This window comes from Onychomys torridus, chromosome 10 (assembly GCF_903995425.1).
Source record: "Onychomys torridus chromosome 10, mOncTor1.1, whole genome shotgun sequence".
NCBI lineage: Eukaryota > Metazoa > Chordata > Mammalia > Rodentia > Cricetidae > Onychomys > Onychomys torridus.
In genome coordinates this window covers 38,174,957-38,197,696 of record NC_050452.1, presented here as the reverse complement: position 1 = coordinate 38,197,696, position 22,740 = coordinate 38,174,957, and the positions used below count along the sequence as shown (strand labels likewise).

At 39.2% G+C, this 22,740-nt stretch overlaps 1 protein-coding gene across 1 annotated transcript in view; it reads left to right on the top strand.

Moving 5' to 3' along the window:
* Atp10d (ATPase phospholipid transporting 10D (putative)) overlaps positions 1-22,740 on the top strand; it is an 87,176-nt gene that overhangs the window by 20,860 nt on the left and 43,576 nt on the right. The window contains exons 2-9 of the mRNA XM_036200141.1: positions 2,635-2,961; positions 5,118-5,312; positions 10,516-10,720; positions 12,787-12,872; positions 15,644-15,750; positions 15,994-16,125; positions 16,522-16,649; positions 16,760-17,012. Coding sequence (XP_036056034.1) covers positions 2,672-2,961; positions 5,118-5,312; positions 10,516-10,720; positions 12,787-12,872; positions 15,644-15,750; positions 15,994-16,125; positions 16,522-16,649; positions 16,760-17,012 — 1,396 coding nt within the window. The 5' untranslated portion in view covers positions 2,635-2,671. The remainder of the gene's footprint in view (positions 1-2,634; positions 2,962-5,117; positions 5,313-10,515; positions 10,721-12,786; positions 12,873-15,643; positions 15,751-15,993; positions 16,126-16,521; positions 16,650-16,759; positions 17,013-22,740) is intronic.

Here is a 22,740-nt window from a genome sequence, read left to right as displayed (position 1 = left end):
CTTAGGGTACACTTCATGTTACAGCTTTTAAAAAATAAACTAAGCTGTTTTTATAGAAGGTAAAGCCCAGGCTTTTCTCACACATTCCGGGTGTAGACATTTAAGCACTGTGTTGAAAAGATACAGTTTAGCTGGTTGATTTTCAGTGACTTATTTCTCTGTGAGTAGGTGGCTTAGAGGACAGGATCCCAAGGACAAGTCCAATATAGCAAAAGCATTCCTCCTCTCGTATGTATAAAGCCGATAAGACTGCTTTTATGTTATAACAGCCTCCAATATTCAGAGACAAAGACATGCCCTCGGAAGCTGTATTCTTTCCTTAAGTGGCCTTCCAAGCCAGGCCATTGTGTGCAGGCTTATTATCTCAGCTATGCAGAGGGCTGAGGCAGGAGGATAGCAAGGTCAACCTTTATCTGGGCTACAGATGAGTTTAAAGCCAGCCTGTGCAACTTGTTTAGACCTCATCTCAAAATGAAATCTCTGAAAAAATAGATAGAAATCCAGCTTAGAGATAGGATGCTTGCCTAGGATATGTACAGCATGTACATGGCCTCAGGTTCAATCCCCAGTACTGCAAAATGAATGGATGAATATGTGTCTGTTTTCACTCTTTATTTTCGTTGCTTTGTTTCGGTTGACTTTTTAAAGAGATCTAACGGATTTTAAGTCATTTCTTCGTGTTTCAGTGTATTTGTTGTAAGTGTGAGAATAAAATATTGTCAAGCAGCTGTGGTGCTTGGATTGTGTAAGGCCCAATGCACAGTGAACAAATGTGCTGTCAAGAATGAATTGTTCAAATATTGATCCTTGGAATGAGGAGAATCAGGACAGATCTGCCCATGTTGGTGAATAATGACTTAGGATTTTAGATTCATAAAAATTGAGTCTAATTTCAATGCCCTTAGGGGAAAACAATTAACTTCTGACTAGTATAGTATTTTAGAAAAATGGATTAGTACTCAAGTTATAGACTTAGAATGAAGCTTAGAAAGGAAATCACCTGGAATAATCTTCCTAAAGGGCAACAGTACCTTAAATAGGATTTTACAGTAGGATTGCCTTTGGTATGTACATGCCTATAAGGTCACTTAGACCCTCAGCTCTTGGAGAAGGCTCCAAGTCTTTCTGGTGTCTGGATTCTAGTCTAGTGCAGTATCAGCACATCTCCAACCCCTCCCCCCCCATAAAATCTGTAGATGCCCAAAATAGAGTTCATTTGGGATATTGTCAATTCAGATGACAAGGACACATTACAGATTTCCTAACTAAGAAAGTTAGGTGTAGAGCTCCAAACGATGACCTTGATAAATCAAGATGGAAATCAAGGCATATGGAATTTTGTGGCATACTCAATGACATGTTCATTACCTAACTTATGAATTTTGGGGGACATTTTTTAAGTGCCAGGTCCTCTAAAATAGGTAAACAAAGTACAGTAACAATGAACTCTTGATGCAGACAGATATGACTTGAATAGGCTGTATCTACTTGTATTATAGGATTGATATAATTTAAAAAATATATTTATTTTTATGTATGTGCACATGTGTAGGCATACACGTATGTGGATGCCCACAGAGGCCATCAGTTCCCTGGGCACAGGAGTTAAAGGAGATTGTGAGACACCTGACATGGGTGCTATAAACTGAACTTGGGGTCTCTGAAAGATCAGCAATGCTCTTAACTGCCAAACCATCTCTTTAGCCCTAATTGATTTAATAGTAAGATAATGTGCATAGAGGGTTTTGCAATGTGTTTGGAATAGAGTGAGCCCTTAGTAAATGCTAGGCTTTTCCTCTTCAACAGTAAATTTCTGGGAAAATAAAGAAAACTTCAAAGTAAAGAAAATGAGGCTGGGATTATGCATCACTTAGAGTTTGGCATAGAACCTTGATGGACTCAGTTTGGTAGGTGGTTGTTTTCAGTTCAGGTCATCTGGGGACACTCCTGCTCTTTATTCTAGATAGTCATCTGAGTGCCCTGATGTGGTCAGCTGACAACAGGTAGCCTCAGCCACACATGCGCAGTAGCATTGGTACAAGTGGGTCTCGGTGGTGGTGAAGGGTTCAGGGTAGCAGTGAAAACGAGCAGCCTGATCACACTTTCCAAACTTCTGCTGTGTCTTGTTTCCTACTGTTCCTTTAGCCAGACTGAGACTTGCGGCCACTGTAGAGAAAGATATTCATCAGGCAAAGAAAGCGTCACCTCTTGATGAACAGGGGTGGGAAGGACTTGCAGCCATGTTTGTGATCCACATAGATGTCTCACTGTCTACTAGGCCTTAGGCTGGATCATTTGCATGCTACCCAACTAAGCTTCAGGACAACTTCCTGACATGTACGCATAGTCCAGCTTCAAAAACAAAAAAGCTGATAACCAGAGAAGCAAAGAGACTTGCATACATTAAAGCCAACTTGTTACTCCAAGTTATGGCAAGGCCTGTGGTCACTGCCTTTACATGAGAGGAAGGTGCATGCCTTAGCAAGAATTTGGTTTAAAAGGAGTAACGGTGATGAGCTGAGCATCCGCAATTACCTGTGGAAACACCAAGCCGTGTATTTTTCTGGTGTAGAAAACTGTACTGTCTCTTACAAGTCAAAAGAGGCTTATGGGAAGTGTGTTTTTGTTTGCCAGATCACCTGCACCGCCTGGGTCTCCCTGCGTCTTGGACATGACTGAGCTTCTTCAGTGGGCCAGACATCACTGGCATCGGCTGACAAATGGGAGAACCCAGGATGAAGATGAGAGGCCATACAACTATTCCTCACTGCTCGTTTGTGGGGGCAAGTCCCCACAGACCCCCAAGCCGGCAGGAAAGCACCGCGTCGTCATCCCTCACCTTCAGTGCTTCAGAGAAGAGTATGAAAGGTTTTCTGGAACCTACGTGAATAACCGGATACGGACAACCAAGTACACACTTCTGAATTTTGTGCCAAGAAACTTATTCGAGCAGTTTCACAGGTACTGTGGTACTTTTAGAGAAAGTAAAGCCTCAGAATGTCCCTCATTCTTCTATTGAAATGCCCACCAACCCACCCACTTTCCTAGTCCTGTGTGCTCCATAAGCTCATCCAAGGTAACTTAGATTCAAGTCTGGGCTGGAGTGAGGGTGCCTGGGGTTCACACAGTTCTTTACAGTTAGAAGGATGTCTTCTGTTTATCAGAGAAGATGATGTTACCTGTTATCTTCCGATAGGAAATCATCTGTGGCTCAGCCAAGGCCACACCGGTAACAAGCAGCAGAGTGGATGCCATAGCCTTGGGCCTTCATTGTCTTGCCCCAATGACCTTTCTATTAAACTGTGTTGCATTTTAAGTTCAGATTTTTCTTACTTGATAACAGGAAAAATAAAGGGACTCTTAAGCAAATGTACTAAGATGGTATTAAGTGAGGCAGTGATGTAATTCAGTTGAACAGGCATTTATCAAAGCTTACTTGAGATCTTGGCCAGGGAAGAGAATGCAGGTATAATTTGCAATTTTCCTCATAGATTCTGTAGGTTATCTACATACGTGTAGAAATACTGAGAAGACACTGTGGGTTTACAAAGTGCTACCAATCAGAGTGGAAGCCTCAAGCGAAATCGTACTATTCCATGGAACAATGGAAGGGGATGTGACACTTAATGTAACTATGGAGGGTGGGGTGTCTCCTACCCAGGAATGGGCAAAGCATATCTCATGGAAAAGAAGGAATATCAGTGAATGTACAAAGACTTCAGCATAGAAGCCTCACTTGAAGCCTGGAAGGTTCCCTCTCTGATGATACTTACTGTCTGGGTAGGGGAGCAATAGGAAATAATGGACAAATGGGTCTAGCCCACCAGAGGAGTATTGCTGTCAGAACAGAGAATTGAGACTCCATACAGCAGGCATGGTTCTGAAGAAGAGAAAACCATGCTTGTGACTGTATGGAGGCAGGCGGGTGGGCAAAAGGAAGGCCTTAGAAATGAACTGAAGAAAAAGTAACAGTTAGGATGCTGCTGCATATACCCTGGTGAGCTGTCAGGGAGACCCATGCTTATGATAGCATGGGAATGAAGAGAAGGATGGCCCATTACATGCGTTATAATCTAGCTTTGGGGAAATAAGGGGAAGAGAAGAACCTTAGCTGGACATGTTGTGGTGACTAGAAAACTCACCAGGAAAAGGAAAAGCAGGACCAAAAAGCAGCTGGGCTGTTCAATTCCTTGTTTTGAAAATGCCTGGGTGGGTCCGGAGATTCTCACGGTTTGTACTTCATAGGTTCTATGTACATTTACTGAATAGTGGTTATGTTTAAAGTGCAGATGTGAGTTTATGAGGTTAATGGCCTTGAGGGTTATAGGTGTTTATGTCTGTAGAGTGTAATCACTGTACATTTGACGAGTAAATTAACTTCAAAATTTACAGTGTTCTCTTGAGCTGTAGACTTGGATGTGACCCATATAGAAATAATTGAAGTCACAGATCTAACAAAGACAGTTAAAAAGGAAAAATTCAAAACAGAATAAATTATGTTGATGACATAATAATAAATTATTATGATGACAAAGGAGACATTTGGATAGCTAATGCTTTTAAGAAGTTTCACGGTCAAAAGGAAAAGGAAAATTCCTGATAGCTATGCAGGACTGAGATTTCTTGTTTGTTCTTTTTTTTTTTTTTTTTTTAATTGAATATATAAAATAGCAAAGTTTGGGGCATAGAAGAATTCCCTGGATACTATGGTTCTAAATAGTATGAAAAGTAACAGAAAGTCTCAGGGAGAGTAAATCTCAGGTGTCCCTGCTCACTTTGAGCCTTTAGATTTGAGCCTTGTTTGAATCTAATGTGTTGACTCAGAATGCCTGGGTTTTTCTTTTTTACTTCAAAAGAGAAAACAGTACTTCCTTTTTTCAACATGTGTTACATAACTTGAAACTATCCCATCCAAATGTTTACTATTACATATTTAATGAAAAAACTAGATATAAATACTTCATATTTGTTAGATTCTGCTAATTCCCTGTTCTGTGACCTATGAAACCATCCAATACTGACTTAAGCAAAAGAAAAAGCAAGGTCATGTCTTGCCTCCTTTATTTTAGTTCTTGGAGTGTTGTGTGCAAACTTCCCTGTGTGTGCTTGGCTTGCAGGGCTGCCAATTTATATTTCCTGTTCCTCGTGGTCCTGAACTGGGTGCCTTTGGTGGAAGCCTTCCAAAAGGAAATCACGATGCTGCCTCTGGTGGTGGTCCTCACAATCATTGCAATAAAAGATGGCTTGGAAGACTACCGGAAGTACAAAATTGACAAGCAAATCAACAATTTAATAACCAAAGTTTACAGTAGGTAAGTGGGATGGGTGTGTCCCTAAGGATATACTGTATCATTTATAAGCATGTTAGTCTTTCTACCCTTACATATGATCAGGACCATTTTTGTGCTGCTGTTATTATTTTGGTTGTTTTTTTTCCTCTCCTAGTAACAGGAATTGAACCTAGGATTTTATGATCTTTTACATAGTAGTCAAGTGTTCTACCACTGAGCTGTACCTCCATTTGCTATTATTGATTTTAATTAATACTTCTTAAAAATCCGTCAATGAATTTAATTGAAATCTTAGAGGGGAAACAAGAGCTACTGTCAATCATGGGCCTGAAAAAAAAATACAAAACAAAACTTCTGACTCAGTCACTGGGGAACTGAAAGGATTTGAACTGGATTGAGAGCTTGGTACAGTGACATACCCCTATAATCTCAGTACTTGGAAGACTGAGGCAAGATAGTTACCAGCCTGGGTATGAGAACCTCCATGAGGATCAAGATAAAGAAAAAAACTTGAATAGATATAAAAAGTTGAATGGAATATGAGAAGTCAGTTATCTATGGAGAAAAGGGTTATGAAAACAGAATAGAATTCTTTTTGTGCGTAAAACCCAAGGCACCCTATTGCATCCATACCCGAGGCTTCATTGGAAGGGGTTTACCCAGGTAAATTCAGTTATTGCGTAACTTCCTTTGCAGTGTGTAAAGAGAAAGTCCATGTATCCAAGAGGGAACTCAGGGAAGGTGAGTTTTGAACTGTGATGCTCCTGATATGAGCTCCTAAGTGATTCTTTTTAGATGTAAGTGAATATTTAATAAACAGCATGGCTCAGGGCAACTTGTGAGAAACAGAGAGATTCTCTTATGAGAATCAAAGAGAAAAAGTTTAGGGGAAGTTTGTTTGAAAATGTGGCATTTAAGCTAAAGCCTGAAAGATTGTGAATTCTGTTCATAATTAGACTTCTTCAGTACCTTTCACAACATTTTTTTACAGACCTATTTCTTAAAAAAATGAGGAAAAGAATTTATTTTTCATCATTATGATGTGAGATTACTTGAACAGTGAAAAATTGCTTATAATTTTTTTTATATTTAAGAAGGAAACAAACAAACAAAAAGCCTTGATACATGCCACCAAACTAAATAGATTTAGAGTAAAAAGTCTCTGATTTGCAGTTGAAAGCCACAGAGCATGTGTGTACCAATTCCATGAGTCATTCAGTAACCCTGGAGGACTTAGGAAATGCCAGAGAGAGAGAGAGGTGGCATTCTAGACCACACTGACCTTTGGACACCAGCTGGAAGATGATCATAGTGACAAAATCCAGATTTTGTAACACTAAATTTAGCCAAAGGGGAGTGCACTATATATGTGCATTTGTATGTAATATATATATTATATGTATATATATATACACACATATATATATACATATATATATGTGTGTGTGTGTGTTCCCATTTTTGTGTATAGATTATTTTAAGTGTAAATGCTTGTTGATTTCTGCCAGTAGTTTACAGTCAATAATGTGTCTTTTATTTCTGTATTTTCCTAAAATGCTACCATTTTAATTTCCCCCATTTAGTAGCTCTGTAGCCTTGGGCAGATTATATAAGCTAGCTAAATGTCCGAATGTATTCTAAGAGCTAAGTAAAGGTTAGGCACTGACATTGTGATGGCAGGTTAATGGCAGTTAGCAAGAGGGTTTCTTGGCACATGGGCAAGTCATTTAATTAGCATGGGAGACTTTGTAATAGCGCGTCTCTGTTTCCTGGATGTTAACTGCCCAATGGGAGGCCTGGTAGAGCCTTTTCTCTGGGGTCCTTTTAGATGGTTTGCATATACATTTAGTATGAAATGCACTGTTCTAATCATTTATACCCATTTTATCACTTCATGACTGAATTTATAAGAGACCTGGGTAACTTGATATCTTTTTATCTATATTCCAGGCAACTTATTTTTGCTCAGAGCTATGGAAGAAATAATGTTTATTATGTTTTCTCCCCCAAATTATCTTTGGAACAATAAAGATAAAAAGACATAAAAATAGGCAATGAAGCCATACCATGTTGATTTACATATGCTGATTTAAATGCCCATGGAATATTAAAAAGATAATGGAAGACAAAATATTTTTCAGACTATTTAGGATGAAAACATGAGGCTATTAAATGGAGCTAACTTTTGGAAGAAGATTGTTGACATTTCCAGGCTGAAAATTTCTTTCATAATATTTGGCCTATCACAAAGTAGATATTCATAATATATGGCCCATCACAAAATAGTTCATTTCTATGGGTAAATATCATATAAAAATAACAAACACATCTGTAGAAATTAAACATTTAAGCCCCGTCTTAGCCAAATTAAGATAGAATGAACTAATACAGAAGACATGACTTTCTTTAGATTGTCTTTAAGATAGAAGTTATTCATAAAGTTTTCACGACACTAGAGTTGTAATAAGTCATTAAACCTAGTCATTAAACAAACTTGAGTGTCTTCTATGTGATTAACATGGAAAGATTTAGAGATTGGTTGGGCTTGTGTTATTATAATAAAATGCCTGATAGAATCATCTTTAAAAGATGGAGGGTTCTTCTGACTTACAGCTTGGGAAGTTTCTGTCCATGGTCTGCTCTCATTGCTTTTGGGCCTGTGGTGATGCAACTTGTCATGTCAGGTTCATGTGACAGAGAAAACTGCTCACCTTATGAGGGCCAGGAAGGAGAGAGAGAGAGAGAGAGAGAGAGAGAGAGAGAGCCAGAGTCCCTTCAAGTGCACATTTCAAATGACATACCGTCTTCCCACTAGGACCCAGCTCTTAAATGCTAAACCACTTCCCAATAGTACCATGAACTGGGGGGCACCTTCATCCCTGTGCTTTGGGAGGACCATTTACCTACACAATAGGAAGGTTTAAACAAGTCGTAGATACAATGCATACCCTTAGTGGTCAAGTTCATTTTCTGACCTGTGAATGTCACCAAGATTTCATGTGATCACCCTTCTTGGAGGTCATCAGACCTCCTGATAAGCTAATTTCATAGGTGTGCTGGTCATTATTAAACAGGGTCCCTTTGTAGAGTTGGACTAATATTACTCCCTTTTTGAAATTCTCTTCTCCTTTGGTTTTTATGACATCACTTCCTTTTAGATGCCCTTTCACTTCCTTGTCTTCTTTTTTTCTCCCAAGGATGCTTGTATCCTTCCTTGCCTGTTGCCACTTGCCCTTTATGGACTATAGGCTTCTACATCCATGTCTTCACTCACAACATCTGGATAAGAATCTTACACCAGCTGTACACCTCAACTACCTAATTCGTGTCACATAAAAACTTCTTATGATGAATTTGCTGTCTCACCTTACATGGAATAGTTGCTTCCAAAATCTGGAACACGGCAAAAGGCATTGTCTATCACCCCATCATGCAAATTAGGAACCATTCTGTCATCCTGGAAGTTGCTTACATGGAACAAGTCAGGAAATGGCTCTCTCTGCTATCTAATTATGTCTTCATTTAATCTTTTATTCATTTCTTCCGCTACTGCCTTATTATCTGAGCCTTCTCATCCATCCTTTGAATTAGTTCAGTAACTTTCCATTGGTGTCTTGTCTATTCTAACCACTAACTAGACTGCCACTCAATAGTCCACTACTCTGTTACAGGAACGAGAATACAGTAGTAGAGACACACCTTTTTTTGTGAACTTTAGTGACTCCATTTTCTGTAGAATGAAATTTCTAGAATACTAGAAATCCCTTTCCTAGGTATGTGTGGCATATAGGACTGAACTTTCAAAGTATAACCTTTACCTATTTTTTTCAATCTTCTGTTATTTCTCTCCATGGAAAAATTCAGTAGTATGTGTAGACACTAGGGAGAATTTTGGAATAAATAAATAAATAAATTATTGATTTGCCTAACAAATTCTTAAGATAATCAGAGATTTCTCCTAGTTAGATTTGATATTGTGCATTAGGCACTTGTAAAGCTATTTACTTATTTACATTTATTTAGCCCTTCAAACTAAGCATTTCTTTACCTAGCTGATGAAGTTTGTATGGTAGAGGCTATTCAAGTAATCAAGGGCAGCATTTCCATTCAACCTGATGATATAAAGACTTTTAATATGTCATAAAACTTAGATTATAAGTAACTCCCAGGATCCTAGGAAGTGAATACAAATTCTACCTTCATAAATATAATAGAAAATAAATAGCTTTGCAATTATTTACTTACTTACTTTTGAGACCATAGCCTCTTGAATGTTAGGGTTACAAGTATGTGCCACAGTGCCTCGTGTGCATTAATACAAACACTAACTAAAAAAGTAAAATGTAAAAAAATATTGGAAAAAAGTATATTTTACAGTTCCTTCTTGAAGAAGTCAGATACTGCAGACTCAGGAGTAAACTTCTCTGTCAGTGTTTGGGAAGAGGGTGGGGGAGCACAGAAGACTGGCAGAGATGCCCAAGTCCCTCATATGATATGTTGCAGCATGAGCTTCTATCTCATGCATGTTGCCTGTGCACGTTAATTAGTCTTTAGAGTATTCAGAATACTGATATAAGGCAAAAGCGGCATCAATAGTTGTTAAATGCATTTCTTTAGGAAATGATAGCAGGAAGAAATGTCTGAACATGTTTAGTACATGCTTTTCTTTTTGAACATTTTCAAATTGCACTTTCTGGAAAGCTCAGAGTCCGTGGATATGGAAGTCTGCATTTGTTTCTGTTGAGTGAGAATAAGAGGTGGTAATGCGGAGAACAGTTATTTAATGTTGTGTGTGAGTATTTCATTTCATTAGGTTTTCTGTAAATTATCCGGCATAGGTATGTGTCATAGGGCTCTCTAAGACCAGACATGTCTTGTTGCCACTCCAGGTCCTTGATACCTGATCTCAGAATCACGTGCAAGAACTGTTCTCCTTATGAACATAGTCATGTAATGTTAATTGTAATTCTGTTCTAGACTTGTATTCCAACAGCAGAGGGTTTGAAATTCCACGGTGGGAAGAAAGAGCAGAAAGAACCTTTTAGTGACTTAATAACTACATTTTCCAAATGAAGCTTCTGTGAAATTTTGGCTTTAACAATTCTGTAGTGTCTCTGTTAGCATTACACAAAAAGTTGTCAATTCCATACTAAGACTGTAAGAAATAATTGTGTTTCCTCTTACTACTTTTCCTGTCTTTTTTGATGCCCTGGTTCGATTTTAGGAAAGAAAAGAAGTACATTGACTGCTGCTGGAAACACGTCACTGTCGGGGACTTCATTCGCCTGTCTTGTAACGAGATCATCCCTGCAGACATGGTCTTGCTCTTCTCCACTGACCCTGATGGGATCTGTCACATTGAGACATCCAGCCTTGATGGAGAGAGCAACTTAAAGCAGAGACAGGTGGTGCGTGGCTATGCAGAACAGGTAAAGAATGTCTTCTCTGCTGGGGTTTTGGGCATTCCTTCTTCCTCAGGAAAGGGCTGGGCTCATTTTCACAGGATAGATAAAGAGATTTTTAATTTAATTTTTACCACGGGCAAAATAGAATCACAGAAGGCTTAATCCATTTTCAGATATCAGGGGATGCATATTATGTTTTATAGATAATGGGATAAGAATGACTTTGAAGTTCACACTCTTTGGTCTGCAATCAGCCAGTGTGGCGTTGCATTAGGGGAACCCAGCCGAGTTCATTCGCAATAGAAATAATCACCTGCTAATTTCATTTTCCTACTCTGTGTTCACCATTGTTCCTGAAATGTCTAATTACCTATATACCAAAACTTATTAAAAAAAAAAAAAAACTTTTGTGGTTTCTCACTAACTTCTAGGCTGTACATCTTCTGTAATAAGGGAAATTAGGCTGACACAGATTGGAATAAATAAATATTTGCTCTGCCACTGATTTGTGCCTTTTATTCATAAAGTAATGGTTTTGTGAAGTTATTCAAATACATTATGGCTGAGCTTCCTCGTATTGACGTGGACATGATGTCTCTTTCTTAGCATCATTGTTTGACTCATGTGAAAAACATGTTCATAGCTGAGTATCACTTTCCTTTCTCCATATCTGGAAGCACCTGAGGTAAAGGCTTTGAAAATTTAAGTGTCTTTTTTTTAAACCTGCAGTACTAATAAGTTGCAATTTCTTCATCATATGTGCATAAATAAAACTGTGTTTTGCCTCCTAGGACCTTACAATTTCTTCTCATATTAGACCCCTCTTCCCATCTATGGATCTTCATGCAGATCCCTCTGTGGTTCAGCTGCCTCTGAGCTCTCTGTCTTTGTCATTTTATAAGCATCCCTGTTCCTATGATTCTGACATCTTACACAGCTTAGGATTCTATTGTAGCACTCAGTGCCAGTTAGGCTGCTGCTGGTTGGCTAACAGGTACACTTTGGGTTCAGTTCCGCATGAGCACAGCTACTTCCTTTGTAATTCGCAGTTTCTTTTAAGAACTTGGGCAAATTCCTGGATCCTCTGTCTCTCCTCAGCTGTCCTTAGGCCGGATTGTAATGAACCAGCACCTTTGGACTGTGAAAAAGAAATTAGTTAACAGACATAATGTAGATTCTCATACATCAAAGACATTCAGTAGGTATTATTGACAAACTGAATCATAGTATCATGTAATTCATGTTTTTCATATTTACTACAGTGACATAATACTCAAACAGCATCTCTCTCTCTCTCTCTCTCTCTCTCTCTCTCTCTCTCTCTCTCTCTCTCTCTCTCAGAAGATATTCTGTAGCTCATGCCAGCCTGAACTTCACTACATAATAGCCCCAGCTGGCTCTAAACTCATAACAACCCCATAGCAAACCTCCTGCCTTAGCCTCCTAAGTGCTGGAATTGCAGGCATGAGCCACCAGACCCGAGCTGGTGACTCATTCTTAATGAAGCCACATCTTCATTTTTCAGCATCATCTTGCCCGCATCCCCACTGGTTTCATAACAGTGTCTGCTTGCTCCACTAGGGAATTTTGTGAGATATTTATGTCCTGCTTACTTGGGGATTTTGTTCATGAACTTTGGCTGAGATCCAATGCGTATGTTCTCCCAGGTATGTCCACGTGCTCGGAATCTAGCAAACTATCATGTGTAGGCACCGACAACAAAGTATTTTCCACACCTTATCAACACTGTTTGCTCCAGGAGGGGGAGCCCTGATGCAGAGCCCTGCGTGCACTTCCCCACATAACTTGTATCACGTGATTAATCTGAACAAGCTCCTATTTTTATGGCTGCCATATGAGCATTCTAGGGTCATTCTGATTCCTGTTATGGATCCCATAATTATGACTGTATTTTCTTCGTCCTAGGAGAATTACAGCACAAACTCGGAGGCAAAAAAAGGAATATGCCTTAGTTACTATATGTATTAAGAATTGACCAACATGATACAGTGTTTAAATACTGAGATTTAATCATGAATTCTTTCCCTTTTTTTTTTTTTTTTTTTTTGATGTTGACAAAATATTTTTAGGATTCTGAAGTTGATCCTGAGAAGTTTTCCAGTAGGATAGAATGTGAAAGTCCAAATAATGACCTCAGCAGATTCCGAGGCTTTCTGTGAGTGATGTGTAACTTACCTTTGTGGGCATGAAAGAAGTTGTACTCAGTTCAGAAATGGATGTGTGTATCATAGCCAGTGTAAATCATTGAAGATGCAAGTTTGGCCATCGATAATGTGGTATACCTAAGTAATTCAATAAATGCTCTTCTCCGTGTACAGTGAAACAATCTAAACAATAAAACCCTCTAAAAGTATTCCTATAACCTCTTCCAGTGGTGTAAGAATATCTTTGGGGACTGCATAGCTTAGACTGGCCTTGAATTCACTATGCAGGCCAGGCTTGCCTTGAATTTGTTATTGATCTATCTCAGCTTCTTGAGATGACAGACATGTATCTCATGCCCACCTTCATGAGCTCCATATTAAACCCAGGAGATGTTAAAGTTTGGAAGGAAATATTTCTGCAGACATAAATGATATCCTAGGATGGTCTGTTCCCTTTGCAGGAATTAGAGTAGAAGGTGTGCAGTTCTGGTTGCAAAGAGTTGCTGATTTGGAAGCTTGCCTTAAGAGTGTGGGAAGCCATAGCAGTATTCCTACTCAACACTTATAGTGCCATCCTTAATTCTCTGCAAAGACACCTGTAATGTGGGGTCTTTTCCAATCTCCAACTTGGCTTCCAGCACTTAGATTCTTTATTATTCTGATCCAACTAATACTCATTAACTTTGTTTTTAGTAAGAAAAAAGTAATTCTTAGAGAAAATTTCCCACCTAATCTCCTATTTTTAAAGACGAAAATTGTCCTGATCCCATTTCCTGGACATCTAAAGCATACCAAGTCATTCAAGGAAGAAGCTAATGTCCCTCATGAACACATGAAGAAAATGTGGAGTCTAGGGAGGAAAAACTGATTTTAGCTAAAGAACTTTAGAGATGATGTTTTTGTTTTAAAACCTCCTGTAAGGATTCTGCAGCAAATGTCGCATCAGTGAGAACTTGCTGATGCACTCCTACATGTGCTATTTGTAAATGTGAATGCTTAGACTTAACCTTCCTCATCTATAAAACCAGAGTTGTAAATCCATCATTTTGGGGGCTGTGACAGGAGGATTGTCACAGGTTCGAAGCCAGTCTAGGTTTGACGTGAGCTTGAGTTAAAGAGCAAGCCCCTAGTCACAACCCAACCCAAGGAGTTGAGTTAGGTTAGGCTCAGGGATGTCTCTTGAATTGACAGCTCTGCACAGATCCCAAATAGAACAAAGTCTGTAAAACTGGGGGTAAAATGGCCAACTGTTTTCCTCTCTCTGTACAAAATGAAACTTTTGTAGGGTTTTTACTTATTTTCTTTGCAGTTCAGAGAATCAGAGCAGTAGATTGCTTGACAATTTTTACTTGGAAGAAACAACAGCAACTTATATATAGACTAGTGATCATGGCTTAAACAACCATCCAAATCTAATGATAAACTTAAGATGACATTTTCACAGTGTGTAAAAGGTGATTTCTGCTTGATTTTATAAATATTTCACTGATTTTGCCCTGAACTCTTATGGCTGTCATAGTTTAGTCAAGTAATTACTTCAATAACCTTGAAACTAGTTATTACACAAATTTCCAAATGTATGAAAGTGGAAATAAAAGTGTGGTGAGCACCCAGGTTTCACCCCAGCCTTGGCCATTTCACAGTGGTGTTAACGTAGTACCATCTTTCCTGCCTCCTTTCCCGGCCCTGTGACACATCACTTCACCAAGAGTACATCGCCATATACTTGGAGCAGAAAGGGACATTAACAAAAAATATAAAGCTTTTGATGACGTTTGAGAAGAATCAAAACCATTTCTTTAATCTCATTTAGTACTAGGAATTTGTTCAAATTTTTCCAGCTGATAAGAAAAAAAAATGTTTTCTAACAACTATCTTATTCAAAACAGGACCAAAGTATGTTCTACACATTACATTTAGCTAATCAATTTCTAGTTTTCCTATCCAAAAAATTTAGGTCATGTACCCCACTTCCGGCTGAGTGGATTGCCTCCTCCCTGTGTTAAGACCATCTTTGCTGGAAGCAGTTACTATATTTGGGGTTGACCAACTGTCTCCTTGTAGTCAAATGTACCTGTTTCTCTGGCCCTTTTATCTGCCACTGTCCCTAGGCACTTTCAGAATCTGTTGAATGAGTCAGATTCTGTCTCTAAGATGTACACATCCATCCATACAAAATATTGTTTATGATTCTAGAGGAGTCAGAAAGCCTCAGAGCCACAGACTTTGGGTTGCAATTCTCTGATGAAGAATCTGGGGCTCTCACTTCCTTTCTGGTAACTCGGAAGCCTGTGATGTCCCCTGATTGCCAGATTGGCACTGTCAGCCTTCACCTTTGATTATACAGTTTCCCATCAGCCTTTCATCTAATGACTTAAGCAGCCCACCAATTGTCAGTGTCCCACAGGATTCTTAATTTCAGCCAAATCAAAACTACTAGTGTTCTAAATCAAGACTGTCTCCCTCACCAACGATTAAGTCCTCAAATGCATTGCGCCCTAGAAAAGCAGGACCTTTAGAGTAATTTTGAGTTCTTGCAGTAATGGAATGTGACAGCTAACAACTTTGAGAAGTAATGGGAATTTGCAGTGTGCTGCAGCTTTCTCTTACCCACAGCAGGTTAACCACGACACCAAAAGCAAATGGGCCAGATATTTGAAGTCCTTCCTCTGAGCTGTCCAACTTCCCACATGGTGTATAGAACCTTCCCGGATAAAGACTGTTATCTTACCTCCCTCCCTTTGCCATTTAAAAATTAATCTATATACTGCCTCTCTTACAGGGAACATTCCAACAAGGAACGGGTGGGCCTCAGCAAAGAGAATTTATTGCTCAGAGGATGCACCATTAGAAACACAGAGGCCGTTGTGGGCATTGTTGTCTACGCAGGTGTGTTCCTTTCCTGCCTTTTTCATGTCTTCCTCTGTGCTAACATGCTTCCTTTCCTCAAAATGGAACCTACGGAAGGGAAATTGTGCCCTGATGAACTTAACCAGGGATCTTGGTTTTCCTAACTAAACCGCCGATTAAACTGACAAGATGCCATATTTGATTAAATGGTCAGCCGGAGGGACTTTTTAACTCCCTGCTCTTGCTTTATGCATTCTCAGACCTACCATGCTTTCTGTGCAGGTCATGAAACCAAAGCGATGCTGAACAACAGCGGACCACGGTATAAGCGCAGCAAGCTGGAGAGAAGAGCAAACACAGATGTCCTCTGGTGTGTCCTGCTTCTGCTCGTAATGTGTCTAACCGGTGCACTTGGTGGGTAAAGTTCAGTTATCTGATACTATCTTGTCAGTGTCATCTGATACATTTTTTTTTCCAAAATAATATCTCTGTTTGGTTTTGGTAAGATTTTTATTTGTTATTTTTCCGCACCTGTTTTCTTCTCTTAGCCTTTAGCTTGACAAACACTGATGTTAAGTGTATCCACTTACACTTTGCCACCGTACTGAAGGGTCCTGGGAAGAGATTAAGAGGGAGAGTCAAGGATGAGAGACTGTGTAGCCCTTTGAGTTTGAGCTTGTTTTAAAGAACAATTAAACAAACAATTTAGTATTCAAAGTATATACTCCCGTCTGTTTTTCTTGAGAGGTGTAGATCTCTATTTACATACTGTCTGTGTAACATCCTTTTGTGTCTGTGTACTTTTTAAAGGTCACGGAATATGGCTGAGCAGGTATGAAAACATGGCCTTCTTTAACATCCCTGAGCCGGATGGACGTGTCATATCACCTGTGCTAACAGGATTCTATGTGTTCTGGACCATGATCATCTTGTTGCAGGTAATTTCTGCCAGAGTCAACAGAGAAATTTTATATCTTTGCTCATTATCTAGCTACCTTCACCTTCTTGCACTGACTTTCACCTTTTTAAATTGTTTGTACTTTATTAGGTCCTGATTCCCATTTCTCTCTATGTGTCCATTGAAATCGTGAAGCTTGGACAGATCTATTTTATTCAAAGTGATGTAGATTTCTATAATGAAAAAATGGATTCTACCATTCAGTGCCGAGCTCTGAACATCACTGAGGATCTTGGGCAGATCCAGTACCTCTTTTCCGATAAGACAGGAACCCTCACTGAGAATAAGATGGTTTTTCGAAGGTGTAGTGTGGCAGGATTTGACTACTGCCATAAAGAAAACGGTGAGTGTATGATTTGTTTGTTTGTTTGTTTGTTTGTTGAGACAGGGTTTCTCTGTTTAGCTTTGGAGCCTGTTCTGGATCTCGCTCTGTAGACCAGGCTGGCCTTGAACTCACAGAGATCAGCCTGGCTCTGCCTCCCAAGTGCTGGGATTAAAGGTGTGCGCCACCACCGCCTGGCGTGAGTGTATGATTTCTACAAGAACTTCCCATTGCTTTGTTCCCAGCTACTTAAGTCCCTAATAATTCTTTCAAGAAAGAGCCATGTTTAAGTATTGAGTAATTAACTCACCCCACTGAACTTTATGCTGCCTTCTTGTTCCTTTGGGACAATGGTTCTCGACCCGTGGGTCATGACCCCTTTGAAAGTTGAATGATTCTTGCACAGAGGGTAACAGTAGTAAAATTATACTTATGAAGTAGCAATGAATATAATTTTATGGTTGGGGGTCACCACAACATGAGAAGCTGTATTAAAGGGTTACAGCATTAGGGAGGTTGAGAACCACCGCTGTAGAAGTTAGTGGATGCTGAATGACATACTACACTTTGACAAACAGTAGATGCTTAAGTGATACAAAGTCGTGCAGTAGTATGGATGCTCAGCTGTATTTGGTTAACACACTATCTTCCTCAGTGCAGATGTACACACACACACACACACACACACACACACACACACACACACACACACACGAGGCAAGGGGAATAAATGGACTTGGGAAAAGGGCCGATTCTTCCTACACTATAGTTTGAGACATGATACTTTCACTGAAATGAAAGCTATTAACAGTACCTAGGTTTCTATGGCCAATGTTTAATGATTTTCTAACAAAAAAATTGCCTAGGAGATAAGTCAGTAAAGAACACTGCTGTGTGGAGATAGCCCCCTCACACATACAAATGATCTAAACACATTTGGCAATACTATTACATGTTTCCAAACCTGCCAACTTGGCAGTGTGACCCATGACCTGGCATGATCAGTGGCACCGGCAGCACCTGTGCTGTATTAGGAATTATGGAGCTGCGATTAAAATCTCATTTTACCACAATTCTCCCATGATTAGCATGCATATCAAAATTAAAAAGCTACATCTGGAAAAAAAAGGCCACTCCTACTTTAAGAGAGAGACTATTGAAAAATGTCATTTCAGAAATAAACTTTTCACATTGGGATAGTAAATTGGAGAACAGTTACAAAGATGTTATGTAGGGTTCATTCCCCCATTTCTCCTGTTAATGAGAGTCATGACATGCCTTTGGTAAGTGATGAACATCATCATTACCTGAAATTCACGTTCTGAAAGCACCCTTCATTTTCATTTTTGTCTCTTGTGGTTCCAGGATGACACCTGGAATACCATCATTTAGGCTTCTGTACACTTGACAGTTTTTAGAGACTTTCTGTCTTTTCGATGAACTTATCAGTTTTGACGGTCACTGTTCTGGGATTTGGTAGACTGTCCCTTAATTTGGGATTGTCTGGCAAGTGCCTTTATGATGCACAGTTTGTAAATTTGTTTATCCATGGAGGCATCAAAGAACACTGTCCGAGAATAAAAAATTTGTAGTGGCTGATATTGTTATTTTTAATTGTTGTTTTGAAAGTAAGAAGCAGCTCTGCCATTTAAGTAGCTCATGGTTCAGTGTGGGAGACAGATGTGTAATTATAAAAATATCATGTTCATTGTAACATTAATATTGATATTCCTGGGTCTAGGGGATGGCCCAGTTGTTAAAATGTCTGCAATGTGTGCATGAAGACCTGATTTCAAATCCGCCACATTTTTCAAGAAAAAAAAAGTGATGTATGCATCTGTAACTTCACTGCTGGGGGTGGGTGGGACAAAGATGGGCTTCCCTGCACCCTTGGAGCTCATTGGCCACCAGGCTATCCAAAGCAATCAGCTTCAGGTACAGTGAGATACACTGTCTCAAAAATTAAAGTGGCTTTTCCTCTGGCTTCCACTAATGAACACACATATGCATCCATGCATATTCAAATGCATACACTTGCATGAATATGCCCATATCATATAACACACACACACACACACACACACACACACACACACACACACACACACGGAAATACTTGTTCCAAATTTGGTTTGACATTCAGGCAGCCACGTAGTTCTGGAGATGAATTTTGCACTGATGTAACTTGGCATCCTGATTAAAGGCAGGACAGCAGACATTCCTGGAATGTGTGAAATGTATGGAGAATTAGTTCAGAGCAGAGGTTTGGGTATCAGTTGTCTGTGGATGATGTGGTTGGAGGAAGGTTGGCTGAGTGTGCTGTTTACAAGTAGGTGAAAGATGGGAAGCCAGGGATGGTTGAGAAATTAGTTTGTTGTGAATGGTTTGAAGGAACATGTACAGATGATGTGTGGAAGGAAGCACTTTGAATGTGCTGTGTTTGGTCCTGTGTGGGCCCTCTGGAGAGCGCATTATAAATTATGATAAGCTAATTTTTCCATAGTCTCAGACTTACTTCTTTCAGATATCAAACCAATGCAAGTAGTAGGCTGTAAACAGATTTTAGAATATTTGAGAAGGAAATGGCAAAAGAAGATGTCAGAGATAAAGTAAGGAAAAGAAATGAGATAATTTGTTTAATGCAGGACCTACCTTTAGACATAGAGAATAATGACAGACTATGTTTCCTGTGTGAGTCAGAAAATGAGTTCCTGGCCCATTCTGAGGCCTTCAGAGAACCAAAGCGGAAGCTACTCTATGAGAAAGATTTATCATCCTTATGATCTTTATCGTAATTTGGGTATATTTTACTTATTGACATGATACAAAGCTTGGCTTTTCACAACCATCTTTGATATAATTTTCTCTGGGCCTGAAGTTTAGTTCCAATGGCTCTGTTTCTGAATCACACTGTAATTTTCTTGACCTATATGTTTCTAGTTTCCCATGAAATGAGTAAAGGTTGAGTCATTCACCTGTTACATTCCATTACCAAAGTTCTACTTACTGAGCAAGTTTGTCTTACGGTAATGTATGAAGTGTATGGAGTAATCGCTACAGCAATAGCTGAGCTACTTGATGACATACTAATTACACAACCATGTGATCCTCATTCCCCCAGTGATGGCTCAGAGGAATTAATGAACCCATTAATGTGGGTTTTGAGGTATTTTAGTTGTTTTTAAAATGCCATCTCATTACCAATAAATATCTTGAAATAGTCAAAGTGTTATCAATCTCAGCACTAGTTCCTAGAATATATTGATGTCTAACCACTGAGTGCCAGTAGCCATTGCCAAAAGTTCCACAGAGAATCTATTCACCCACAACAAAACACAAAAAACAAACAAACAAAAACAACAACAACAACAAAACCCGACTCAACTTCTTATAACTGTTTAGAGTTAAGGAGCCATGATGTGGGAATATGAGTATTGGCTTTAGAGGCAAGAAGACTAAATTTAAATCCCAGCTCTACCTCTAGTCAGCTGTTTAGTCATAACTGGAATATTTAGTCCCTCTGTTTACTTTCCTCTGCTGCAGAAGGAACAACAGTAGTTCCTGTCAGTACAAGTATTTTGAAGATGAAAATGAATGTGTGTGTATGACTTTTGATGAAAAATACTTTAATAACTCTAAATCCCTACCCATAACTTTTCCTTAACACTATAGATACTTCATTTATGTACCTATTCATCCATTATTCATTTACCAAATACTTGTTTAAGATTAAAAAATACACAGGCTCATAGAAATTTGACAGGGGAGATTGACGTGTGTTAAAATTGGCCACACTCGGGGTTGGGGATTTAGCTCAGTGGTAGAGAGCTTGCCTAGCAAGCATAAGGCCCTGGGTTTGGTCCTCAGCTCTGGCAAAAAAATAAAATAAAATAAAAATAATTTAAAAAATTGGCCACACTCATTCATATGGCTATATTTAGAAACTCTATAGCATTAGGTCACAAAATCTTGGCTGTAGCATCCAATAAATCTGGTCTTAAGACCAATATAGTCTGTGTTTGTGAAATGACAAATTAATAAAGTTTATTTCTTTACTTATAAAATGGGGATGTTGAGCTGGGCAGAAGTGGGATATGTCTTTAATCCCAACACGCAGGGGACAGAGACAGGCAGATCTCTGTGAGTTCAAGGCCAGCCTGGTCTAAAGAGCTAGTTTCAGGATAGCTAGGGCTACATAGAAAAACCCTATCTTGAAAAACAAATAAAATAATAAGATAAAATGGGGGTGTTAATAGTCATAATGATTCAGTGAAGCAAGGTCTGGGGCACAGTGTAATTCAGTCCATGAAAACTGTAAATTGTCCAGTGAACGCTCTGGATGTGTTCATCTACATTAGAGAGCTTCAGAAAGAGTGAATGTTTATTGAAAGCCACTTAAGCCATGTTTATAATCTTAACACTTCAGAAGTGGAGGTAGGAGGATCAGGAGCTCAAGGCCATCCTTGGCTATATGACGAATATTCTGGTCTTAATGAGACTATCTCAACAAACAAACAACAGAAAGGGGAAAAAAGGAATGAAAGAAAAACAAGCTACCATATTGCTTCTTAGCCTTTCCATTCCCTTAAAAATATGGCAAAATTATTACAATAAGTATAACATGAAAACACTTTATGAAACAATTTGTCCCAATCTATATCTTATTTGGTAGTTGGACTTAGGCTGAGTAGGCACAACCATCAACACAACAAGCGTGTTCTCCTGTCTGTTCCTCCAACACAGTTTTAATAATAAATGAGAACAACTAGGTAGCTCTCACAGGGCTTTTATGAGAGATCGTCATCAAGTATACATAAATACATAAATCGTGATTGGGATCTGGCCGAGAATCAGAATAAAGTGGCATGGTATATGAGGATTGGATGGGTACTTTGTGCTGTATGCCTAGGCATGATCCTTTAAAGTAGGACATTAGAGTCTAACATTGAATGACAGAATCTTGATGTTCAGGGGCAAAGATTTTCCCCGATCCAAGGTAGTAACTCCTCTATGGGCCCTCATGCTATAGAGAGCTCACATTTTCTTTTTTCTTTTTCTTTTTGTTTGTTTGTTTTTTGAGACAGGGTTTCTCTGTGTAGCTTTGCGCCTTTCCTGGAACTCAGGCTGTAGCCCAGGCTGGCCTCAAACTCACAGAGATCCGCCTGCCTCTGCCTCCCAGGTGCTGGGATTAAAGGTGGGCGCCACCACTGCCCGGCTGAGAGCTCCCATTTTCAAAGTAAGTAAATAAGGCCTGTGAGTCTGAGTTAGACTAAGGATGTAGAGCAGTGGTTCTCAACCTTCCTAAAGCTGTGAACCTTTAATATAGCTCCTCCTGTTGTGGTGACACCCCCAACCATAAAATTATTTTCATTGCTACTTCATAACTAATTTTGTTACTGTAATGAATCATAATGTAAATACCTGTGTTTTCTGATGGTCCTTTGGGAGGTTGTGACCCACAGGTTGAGAACCTGTGTAGAAGAGAGAGAGAGCTAAAGGTCCTATTGGGTATTTAAGGCAGGATGAAGAGTACAGTTTATTCTGAGGGGATCCTGAGGCCGTTGGAAAGTTTGGTTTGTTTTGTTTTTTACTGGAAGTGATCTCATGTGCTACCATTTGAGAAATGGATTTCAGAGGGGCAAAGAGACTAGTTTTGAGGTGTTGTACTGATTCATTTGAAAAATGATGGCAACCTGACTAAGGTAATGGAAATATGGAGAAGTCTTGACACTCAGGATAGATTTGACGT